Source organism: Oreochromis aureus, linkage group 12, assembly GCF_013358895.1.
Source record: "Oreochromis aureus strain Israel breed Guangdong linkage group 12, ZZ_aureus, whole genome shotgun sequence".
NCBI lineage: Eukaryota > Metazoa > Chordata > Actinopteri > Cichliformes > Cichlidae > Oreochromis > Oreochromis aureus.
In genome coordinates, this window is record NC_052953.1 from 21231191 (window position 1) to 21242764 (window position 11574).

At 39.8% G+C, this 11574-nt stretch overlaps 1 protein-coding gene across 3 annotated transcripts; it reads right to left on the reverse strand.

The window, feature by feature from the left end:
• Window positions 1-426: 426 nt before the first annotated feature.
• Window positions 427-9745, reverse strand: tent2 (terminal nucleotidyltransferase 2). Of its 3 annotated transcripts, none has more exons than XM_031755417.2 (15): window positions 9666-9745; window positions 9158-9315; window positions 6720-6821; window positions 6359-6614; window positions 5425-5551; window positions 5259-5347; window positions 5091-5148; window positions 4714-4780; window positions 4547-4623; window positions 4272-4400; window positions 4138-4181; window positions 3514-3650; window positions 2791-2882; window positions 2606-2685; window positions 427-2510 (listed from the first exon to the last, which is right to left on the reverse strand). In XM_031755417.2, the coding sequence occupies exons 2-15, from the start codon at window positions 9277-9279 to the stop codon at window positions 2424-2426; spliced, it is 1467 nt and encodes a 488-aa protein (XP_031611277.1). In that variant the 5' UTR covers window positions 9280-9315; window positions 9666-9745; the 3' UTR covers window positions 427-2423. The 3 variants fall into 3 exon arrangements, with proteins under 3 accessions (XP_031611277.1, XP_031611278.1, XP_039476938.1); XM_031755418.2 differs by having other exon boundaries at window positions 9662-9712; XM_039621004.1 differs by having other exon boundaries at window positions 9630-9667.
• Between the last annotated feature and the right edge of the window lie 1829 nt (window positions 9746-11574).

Sequence of the window (11574 nt, forward strand, 5' to 3'; positions counted from 1 at the left end):
TAATAAAAAAAACAAGATCATAATTTCTCTAAAGATCTGCGAATTATACTTATAAGCTCATGAAGGGTGAGGGCGAATAAACTGCAAACTGAATGGTTTCTTGACAGTCACCAGAGCATTTCTGATACGGCTCTCAGTAGACGTATAAACTGAAGGGCCAGATGCATTTCTCACATGGCATTTAGATACTGTTAATCTCCTACATATATATATATATATATATATATATATATATATATATATATATATATATATATATATATATATATATATATATATATTTTTTTTTTTAGGTCAACAAATTCTTCTTTGATCCTGTCCATTTTCTTCAAAATTTTTAAGGCCACACTGCGCACTATACTAAAATTTGCCAGTATTGATTCAGTCTTTTCTAAATTGTCTTTTTGTAAGTAGACACAACACTGGTTCATCCCCTAAGGTAGGTGTGATTTTTAATGATTCATATATCAGTGGTAAATCAAAAAACAACAACATTAAAAAAAGAACCGGAGGGAAAATGGATGAAAAAGCAGTAAATGTCCAAAGAAAAAAAAAATCCTTGAAAGACCTCCAGAAAACCTGCAGAACTATCGCTCAAGAACGTCTGGCTCCTCGGAAACAAAATATAAAGAAAGTAAGGTGGCTCAAAACATTTGCAAGGTATTTATACAAAAAAAACAAAAAACAAAAAAAAGTCTTTAAACCTTAATTTACTGGTTACATTTTCAAATGTGCTGACATGTGAATACGAACAACACCTCCCCACCCCCCCCCCCCCCACCCCCAAAAAGAAGCCCGTGTACAAAGTAATCTGATTTTGGTGCTTCTATTTGCATAGCCAAGATTTCAGTGGACTTCACATGAAGCTCCAAAATATACATTGAAAACAATCATACATCTTTAGAGATTTAATTTTTTTAAATAAACATTTAAAAGTCAGTAACTCACAAAATGTACAAAAAGAGGAAAGAAAAGACAAATTTACATGAAGTGTAAATTCTTTAAATAACTTATGTATACGTAATCCAAACACGAGTGGATAACAAATAAATCAAGTACATTTCTAAAATGACACTGCACAGCCTTTACACCAGACATTGAGTTCTTGATGCAGGACATATGGACCAGTTATTACAGGAAGGGGGGAAATCTAGAGTCTGGCCTCTTTGCAGCCCTCGGGTGACTTAAAAGTACCCTTATCGTGCTTTGGGGGTTCCTTAAGTCTGTTGAAAGGTTTGTGTGCATATAAAAGGTTTGCAAAGTTACAACAGCTAAAAATGCAGCTGTTTAACTGCTTGAAACACCTCATTTGCAATCCAGGCTTTTCTACAGTTACTTATCTACATCACTAGGTAACAAACTGGCAACCTCCCCACCTAAGCTAATCTGATATGCCCTCAGACAAACAGTGAGGACCTGATTAAGTCCAGGCGCAGGCAGCTGCTTGCAGTACATACAGCTTCTGGTAGCCAGCTATAAAATGTTTCAGCTACGAGAAATCGAACACCAAGTATTCTGCAGATGGCTGCAAGAGTGAATACGAGAATTTTTATGCACTCCAGACAACAAAAGGTGTGTTTCAGACAGAGGCAGCAAAGCAGTGGGAGATTTCTTTTGCACTTTGAAGCGGGTAAAGAATTTTAGCAGAACCAAATGACATTTAGGAGCCATTAAATGAGTATAATAAGGGCACTTCAAATTACAACACTGACTTAAGCTTTAGGCAGTGAGCGTGGGAAACTAGAGGGCAATTAATGCAATTTTAAGCAAAAAGTGTCTGAAGTGTTTAAATCCACCACATTCTCACTATTGACCTATAAAAATAAAAAATAAACTTTGATGTTACAAGTTGGTCCAGACAGAAACATGACAGACTGTACATGTAAATACGTGGCAGAGATTAATCGTTTTTAAATACAACGCTGTGCAGTATGGCTCTAATAATGTGGAAATTTAATCGAGATCAGTGGCTGGGACTCGCCTTTCAAAATAAAATGCTGCTGCTTCCATTTAAGCTAACTTTACATAAGAGTCATCTCCCAGTTCATTGATAAACATATTCCCTGCAGGGAAAATAGGCCATATAGCAGCAATATCCATCTCTTATAAGAGGTTCAGCATTTTTCTGTCATCAGTTTAGGTAACAGGATTTTAATTTCAGAGGCCTCTAGCATCTCTATAAAATAAATTTTTCCCTCAAATACTGCATTATCCTCCGTTACACAAATTTGACAGCAATGCATTTGAAAGTCGGTGGTACATTTTGAATATTACAGCCACAGAAAACACAGATATGGAAGCGGCCGTGAAGGTGCCAGCGCAGCAGGGTTTCTCTCTCAGAACATCAATACGTTCTCGCATTGTTTCAGGAGACGGTCTTGAGGTAGAGGACACCGGTTAGCTCATCTAATTAGAGGAATCTCTCATCCCCTGGATGACTCCTTAATGATGATGGCTCTGAAAGGGAGGATCGAGTTCAGCTCCTTCCTCTCGTGTAGTAACCGACACGACTGAGGAGACAGAAGCCGATTATGAATAACTCATATGTGGCCCGTAGCGGCTTGGAGAATGAAGAGCGAGCACAGTTATCAAAACTTCAACGTACCTCAGCAAACTTCGCTTTAATGGCATCGAACTTGAGCTTCTCGTGGACGGCCCTGGCGACATTATTTCTTTCAAAAGGCTCTGAAACAAAAGGAGTCACTGTTGGATTACTGTGGACATTTCTCACAGCGATACTAATGTTAAATGGTGGTGGCCGTGGCCTGTTACTTCCAATAAACTGCATACCTTCCACACATATGAATTTGTTATTCCACTCTTTAGAATTGTTCTTAGGGAACGCTCTGGCTTCTCGAACAGAAATCACCTGTTTATCCCAACTGCAAGACAAAGACAACAACAGGAAAGGGATTACACTCAGTGCTCGTTAGACTGAAAGTTAACGCAATCTTCAAGCGCCTCAAGGACTACAGCAGTGCCTTTGCATACTACTTTATTCCAAACAAAGCGCAGACAGATGAAGTTTCTTCCAAGCATGAGATAGATTTAGTTTAAGTCATGAAAACACAGAAAAAAACAAAACCTAGCCTTATTTTTATCAGAATTATGTTATATTTATGTTATTATATGTATGTATAAATGAATTAGCCCTCCCCCCCAACAAAAGCAAAAATCATTCAACTTGTGTTTTCTAAAGTCACTGACACTATAAACCGTCTGCTCCATGAATGTTAGTCTGATTTTTCACTTTGGGATGGTGTGGTAACACACTGCAAACACAGGGATCGTGGTATGTCATGGTAGTGCTGTGTAAGGCCAAAGGTCTCACCTGCTTCTGCCCCTCAGCAAGAAACATGAAACCAGGGAGGAGGAAGCGGGACAGAAGACAGTGAGGAGAAATGGAGGACTGAGAGGGAGGAGGAGTTGGCGAGGAGAGTTGGAGATGAAGAATGGGAGCAAGAAAATCAACACGGTAAAGAGCCACTCAACAAGATACTCATTGGAAGGTACCTGAACTCTGTGGCATAGTACTTGAGAAATCCTAAAAGCAGCTCCCCCAGAGAGGACTTGTTTCTCGAGATGTAGGGAGGGATGTGTTTGGGTCCCTCTGGAACCATGTCCAGGTCCATTAAAGGATTAAATGACTCCTGTTAAAATCAAGACACGGGACAAAAAAAACATAATAAGGAAAGCAGTGAAGGAGACTTTATGACACACGCTTGGAAACCTTGCTTTTATATAGGAACATAACAAGAATGGAACCAGTTGAGTTGAATCCACTATTGCAAAGAAACTCATCACGGACGAGTTGCACTTGCTGGCACAGGCTGACTCAGTCCGCCAGCAACGTGTCGGCATGTCTGTCTGCATTTATAAATTAGATGGCGCTTATTTGCAAACCTTCACCTGCCTGTCTTAGAGTGACTGCAGCCAGTCTGATCACAGTTTTCGTCCCATTTTTCTCTACTGTGACTGAGCCATTAGAGATTCTTTAAACAGTTTCTCAAGTAGCTAATTACCTTACTAAGTGGTAGGTTACAAAAGAAAAAGAATATAGTTTATAAATGGTTTTAAATGAAAACAACATTGTCAAAAAGAGATTTCAATGACTCAAAATGCAAAGAAGATACTTACTGGGTAGTCCCTCTGTAGAGATGGGAGGACAGGTTCACTAAGAGCTACAGAAAACACATCATATACAAATCAAGTCAGTCTAGGCCAAAAGAACAAGTGGGAGGAATCTTTTCTGCACGTGTGACTGTACTGACTCTGGAGGTAGTGCAGGACCATCAGCACCAGCGTGTAGCTGCTTAATGTTCCTTTGCTGGCATCATTGATATTATTGTATCGTGCCCATTTCTTGATGACGAGGATCATGGGTCTTACCCTGAGATCAGCTGAAAGAGAGACCACACAAACACAGCATGTCACAACAAGTATGCGTTGCTTATAGCTGGATTAAAAACAAACGATCACAGGCAGAGCTGAAGTTTGAAAAGCTGCTGCCATGAACAAAATTGGTCTTATTGACCGTCTCACCCACCATAGGCGTAACTCCTCAGAAGGAATGTATTCCTGATGCCCACTGTGTTGTTGACATTCAGATCAAACTCCAGATCACTACGGAGCGAAGACCGGAGAGAATCATAAACATCATAAATCTGCTTTCTGATTTGATGATGACTGTTCCAGCAACTGCTTTGCTCTCACCTGCCTTTCTCCCTGAACCTGAGGATTGGCACTTTGGCTCTGATCAGCTGATTCCTCTCTACATACGCTGAAAATCAAAACAAACATCATGAGATCCATTGTCATTTGTTTCATTTTCTATAAACAGAAACCCATTTTCCACTAAGTGAACAGCTCCCCCTAGTGACAAAAGCATAATTCTAAGGGAAAATCTTCATATCAGAGCTCACAAAGGACACCAATAATTGTATTTTTGGTTAAGAAAACTTACTAGATATACGCAAAAATAGTGACTTACACAATACTAAGTATGACACTGTTTACAGACATGTCTACGAGCGTTTAAAAGTTAACAGTGAATTCTGTTTTTATAGATGATTTGGTATTTGATTGCTCACAGAGGGTTTTGAACAACTTTAGGAGACGACCAAGAACACGAAGAGCATCAGGCTTTTTCTGGAACAAAAAGAAGGAACACTGCAAGTGTTAAAGAGGAAGTCGGCATCTATGACTGCACATTTTACACATTTCCATGACATTTACGGTACAGAAACAAAGATAGTTACATTTCCCTTGATAACCAGGCATATATCAGCATCGCTGCACCGGGAGCCCAATCCGTTCATAGACGATCCAGTCAAGTAAAGCCGCGCAGCTGTGAGAAACGCACGTGGTGAATAAAAATCAAAGCAGCAAGACAGAGCAGAATGTGGATGTACAGTTCATACATACATGGAAAGATTTGCTGTATATCTTGTTGCAGACGACTGCGGCACACCTCCTTCCGCTGCAAATCTGAAGGCTGCTGCTGGCACGCCTCAAACAGCTCCACCATCTGACAACTCAGCTGAGGGTAGGGCTGTTCGATATAACGATATATATCGGATGACGATATAAAAACGTCTATCGTTTCATTTTACGCTATCGTTTGTTTCGTGGTGTCGCAAAATAAACTGTTTGCGGCAATATTTTTTCATCGTTTTGATGGTCACTGTAGTGGCTATATTAATTTCTTAAAGTTCTCTCTTTCTCTTATATTTAATATAACCACACTACAGACGGACAAGCGCCTGTTTTTATGCGTTGTGGTTAGCAACAACGACGGTAACACCATCGCGTGTCCGCTTGTTTATGTTCCACATAAACCTTTCACAATAAAGCTCAAGATCCTGTTGAGACTTTTCAAAATAAACTGAATCACGTGAAAGAGCAGATTATTTACGGATGAGAAGTAAAAAAGAGCCGCCAGGTGCTAAAAAAATAAACCTTAGACTCAAACGTTAGAACAGGCTTTTCCCAGCAGCACGCTGTGTAATAAATACTCACAAAGAAAATGGCAGCCATTACAACTAATGTCTAAAAATGTTTAGTTTCATGCATCTGTTAAAACACTGGACTCCAGCTACATGACGCGCAGCTGGAAACACTTCCCGCAAGTCGAGCTGCCCGAGATTCACAGAATTTACAGAAAATGTTACATTTTTGTGATTTATATCGTTATCGGGACGATAGAATTCTTATATCGGGATATGAGATTTTGGTCATATCGCACAGCCCTAGCTGAGGGCACATAAACATGTGACGCTGACTAAACCAAACATATCTACACGTAAACATGCTCAGACTTCATGTTTATTAAATAAAGCCTAAGTCCTTCTGAATTTACCTTGTCTGTAATGCTGGCATGCAGACTGCTGGAGCTTTCCAGCACAGCGGGTACCTGAGGGCGGACGTCTAAGTTAGGGCCGGGATAAGAGTGATCAAAACCAGTGAGGGATAATCTTGAGGGCTCTGCCACCGCTCGGTCGGTACGATGATGTGGAGGCCGGCTATGAATTAAAGGTGGGCTGCTTAAGTGGTGGCTGGGGGTGTCAACACGTTGGCGCTTCACATGATGAGCGCTGAACTGATCATTCTGCCTCCTGGAAGAAGCACGAAGACAAAGAAAGGTGATAAGACGTAACAGGCAATGGACTTGGACAAATGTGGGTTATTCTTGGATCGATAAATAGTAATACGTGACATACTTGCGCCCATTGATCATAGCTGGCATGTGACGAGGCTGAACAGTAGAGGTGGATGGTGGGGGGTTCCATTCATAAGAAGGCAATCTCTCAAGTCTAGGAAAGCTTACAAAAACACATATGCATATTTTACTGCACAGAACGCAAAAGTCTAAAACAAGCAACCACTAATAAATGATGAACTTTTCAGTTTCTTTGTTTTGTTTTCTTTCACTCGGGTGCCACGAAGCATGAATCCATACAGAGCGAGACGCATTTGTCCTTAACAAATGTGATAAAAGTTAGAATGCAATATTTATTATTGGCTTTTTAAATTTAAAATAAGGATTTTGTATTTAAAATGACTGCGAGACAGATGGTTGTGGGTTCAAACCCATGGAGCTGCTCTGTGTGAAGTTTCCATGTTCTTTCTGAATACTTTGACTTTTTTCCGCAGTCCAAAGACAGACATGGAAGTGTGAATGGTTGTCTGCTTCTCTGTGTTACCCAATGACAAGTGGAAAAGACTCCAGCCCCACTACTGCCCTGAAGTGGATAAGCGGTTAGAAAAGTGGATGGATATATTTATAATATGGTTGGTGCTTGTCAGGAGCAAGACTTTAGAAGTTCAGAGGAATGAAGGTATGCTGACATTTCGATCTCAAGAGATACTATATTTAGCAACACTTAACATACAAACTCACCAGCCACTGCATAAGTTAGCCTTGCTAGCACTGGGTTGGAGCCCTTTTTTTTGCCTACAGGATTCCAAAAATTCTTTAATGTCATTGATTCAACAAGGTACTGAAAAAATTCTTCAGAGATTGTGGTTCATATTGACATGACAGGATCACACCGCTGCTGCAGATTTGACAGCTGCACATCCGAAAAGTGCATCTCCTGTCCCACCACATCCCAAAGGTGCTCTATTGGATTAAGATCTGAAAACTGTGGAGACTATTTGAGAACAGTGAACTCACTACCATGTTCAAGAAACTGTTTAAAATGATTTAAGCTTAGTGACATGGTGTGTTATCCTGCTGGAAGTAGCTACCACACGTGTACACTGTGGTAAAGGGATGAAGCACTCAGCACCAATACTCAGGTAGGCTGTGGTGTTTAGATGATGCTCAGTTCATACTAAGAGGCTCAAAATGTGCCAAGAAAATATCCTCACACTATTACACCACCCTTAGCATGAACCATTGATACAAGGCAGGATGGGTCCATGCTTTCATGCCATTTATACCAAATTCTTACCCTCCCCGCTCCCATTCGAATGTCACAGCAGTCTTCTGTTGTCCAATTTTGGTGAACCCATGGAAATTGTAGCTACAGTTGCCTGTTCTAAACTGAATGAAGTTGCACCCAGTGTTGTCTTCTGCTGTTGCAGCCCAGCTGCTGTTAGGTGTGATGCGTTGTACATTCAGAGATTCTCTTCTGCAAATCTTGTTATTTGAGTTGCTGTTGGCTTCTTATCAGCTCCAAGTAGTCTAGCCATTCTCCTCTGTCATATGACATAAACACAGGAAATTTTATTCAGAGAATTACCGCTCACTGGCCATTTTCTCTTTTTCGGGCTGTTCTCTGTAAATCCTAGAGATGGTTGTGTGGGAAAATCCCAGCCGATCAGGAGCTTGTCAAATACTCAGACCAGCCTGTCTGGCACCAACAACTTCGCGGCCATGTTCAAAGCCACTTAAATTGCCTTTCTTCCTTATTCTGATATTCACTTTGAACTTCAGCAGCTCATCTTAAAGATGTCTAAATATTTTAAATGCACCAAGCTGCTGCCATATGATTGACTGATTAGGTTTTAATTTACATTAACAAGCCTCAAACAGGTGTACCCAATAAAGTGGCTGGTGAGCGTACACTGAATATATGCATCCTCTCTTGTTGCTTGGACAAATTTGATGAAAAATTCCTGTTGTGAATAATTTTTAAAATTTAATTTAGTGTTTTCAGTACACAACAACATTTCAGTTTTCAATGACTTTGGCTCAGTTTCCCCACATCGAGAGTTTTAAATTAAGTTCACTATAATAAAATTGATAAACACTGCCTGTTGTAATTTCCAGTAGACCAGTTGGCCAATTAAAAAATGATGTGTAATGTCTGAGCACCAGAATCCATATTTACATAATCGGTTTTCTATCAAGTAAAAAGAAAAACCATCCTAGTCTCATATATAGGAAACTACTATCTTCTTTCACTGTTTTTCTTTTTAAATGACTACAGCGCTTATTCAACGACAAAAAAGGTGCCAATAAAAACTGATCCACTTATCAATAATCAATCAACATTAATCAACCAGCCCTTGCAGCTCTGAACAAAATGCACCGACACAACAGGAAATCTCAACCACAGCTAACAAAGTTTACTCCAGTTCATCTTGAAGCAGCTGCTGTCCAGTACACACCCGAGACTGATACTCGAGTTTTTCCATTCACAGGACTCACCTGTTGACACCTGGCAGACTTTGGTGGTTGTAATCGTAGCTCTGGGGCGCCGTTGGCGGTGGATGCAGACCGTTACTGTAGGCTGATCGTCCCCTCGGTGGGGTAGTTCTGCGGGGGAACATGCTGTGGTTCTTTACAGAGCTCCAGCATCAACTTCGCTGATGGTACGAAAGAAGAAAAAAAAAGATATTGAAGCCCATATCATTAGTACCGGAAGAGAAACTGTCAACTGAGAAACTGGCGTCATCTGTTATCCAATAATAATATTAACAGTAATGAAAAGTTACTCAGGAAACCGAAACTTTAACGCGCAGTGTAGCAAGCTAACATTCGCTAGCTGGTGACTAGCAGCGCCTAGCTAGCTAATTTAAACATCGTTGAAGACAACAGTAACAGTTAAAGGCGTTTCTGTAATGCTTATAATGAAGGGGGCATCTGGAGAAATGTGTCACTAAATTCTAACAATATTCACCAAAAACCTGAAGCCAAAACACTCGAACACACCTACCAAATTGCATGTCACATGTAAACAAAACTGAAGATGTTAATTTCCTGCGTACATACTTCCGCATTGATGCCATGACGTCATGAAACAAGAGTTAAAGGGACCGTATCCGCGAGTTCTTTAAAGGAAACACCCACCCAGCTCGTCTTCGCATGTTGCCTGCCTTTGTTCTGTTTTCTGTCGAGATGATCCCACACTGTTATATATGATCTCACACAATTATGGTGAGATCCCGGCTCTAGGGAGGCCAATCCATGACTCGTAGTGCTCCACAATGTGTTTTTCTGTTCAACTATGCTTTTACTGCACTGGCAGTGTGTTTGGAATCAGTATAATTCTGAAAAATGAAGCTGTTGCATATCAGATGCTTTTCGGATGGTATTGCACAGCTGGCCAATGCTTTTCTGTGTTTATAATTCCATCGTCAATAAGATCCAGAAGACCACTGGCTGAAATGCAGCCCCACACCTGTGCTGGGTCTTTGCTGGATTTGTCCTGATTTTAGTATCCATATTCAGATACTGTTCATCTGGTGTAGATAGTTTTTTTTTCGCCTACCAGTTCTTCTTTTGCCCTCACATTGTCCCATTTTAACAACATTTTTAAGGCCACACTGCACACAGTTTTGAGATATGCCAAGTCTTTCTTTGGGAATCATCTTAATCCAAAAATACTTTCTCATGTCTGTCAAAGTCTGTGCATTTTTCACAGATTAAATTAAAGAAATGGGATTTTTTTCCCTGTTTTTGCGACAGGCTGCTAAGAATAAAGTGCCTAAAGATACAATTTCAAATTGCTTCTTGCTAAGTTCTCTGTTATGAGTAGAGACCACACTGGCTCATCGCTTAAATTGGGTGCCTGTTTCATGATTCACTGATTCATCATAGGTCAGTGTTAAGTGGCTCAATAAAAACGGTAAAGTGAGCAAAGTATAAAGAAATGAGGGGTGGCTCAAGACTTTTGCACAATACTCTGTATTCAAATGAGGTTAATTTGAATGTGGGCAGGGGATCAGATAAAGCCTAGTAAAATCACAATGGCTCCTTTCATATTATCTATTATCTATTGTCTGTTGAGAAGCTTTAGGATTTGGTCCCAAATGATATCCTCTCTTCACTCTCCACACTCTCTACTATTAAGCTGTTAAAAATTCACAAATTTAAGTCATTGTTAGCTGATATGAAAAAATGTATTTTCTCCTTTCACAATGTACATTTTTCAGTGATTAGACACGACCTTACTGTGAGAAGGCAGGCTAATAAATCTACACCATAATAAAAGATAGGCTGCTTTCATTAACCAACCGCTTTTAAATAAATTATTTGCTGTTTTCTATTTTTCCATTTCTTCAAGATGTGCTTACACTTTATGGCTTCATATTATTTGTATCCCCAGAATTAGATGCTGTTCTAGGGTTTGGTTACTCGACAGATACATTAAAAAACCCCAAACTCACAAAACAGCACCTGTAGACTAATCATGACGCCTAAACTGGAGAAGAATATCATTTAAAAAAAAAACAAATATGCAGGAATTACAAACAATAAACCCAAATAAAGTTGTATGGGTGTATCATATCATATCATATCATATCATATCATATCATATCATATCATATCATATCATATCATATCATATCATATTTTTGAGCTGCCAGAGAGCAGGGCCAACAAACTAAATAATGGGTTATTCATTTTTCAAGGGGTTATTTTTAATTTTTCCTATTTTCAGAAATAAATGACCTGTTCTCTGCATCACCTCGGGCTGCTGGTATTCACAGCGAGAGAAAAAAACAAACAGAATATTAAAGTAGGAAATTACCTATTACAGTAGCGGAATAATGTTTCCTTTACAGCCCTAGTGAGGAGGCTACTTCCCAGTAAACTTCTCATAAAGCATCAAACGGCATCGG

Coding starts and splice junctions, on each gene's coding strand:
- tent2 (XM_031755417.2), bottom strand. CDS start 9,279: ATGTTCCCCCGCAGAACTACCCCACCGAGGGGACGATCAGCCTACAGT. Junction 6,615..6,719: donor GCTATGATCAATGGGCGCAA/GTATGTCACGTA, acceptor TGCTTCTTCCAG/GAGGCAGAATGATCAGTTCA. Junction 5,149..5,258: donor GCCTGGTTATCAAGGGAAAT/GTAACTATCTTT, acceptor TTTTTGTTCCAG/AAAAAGCCTGATGCTCTTCG.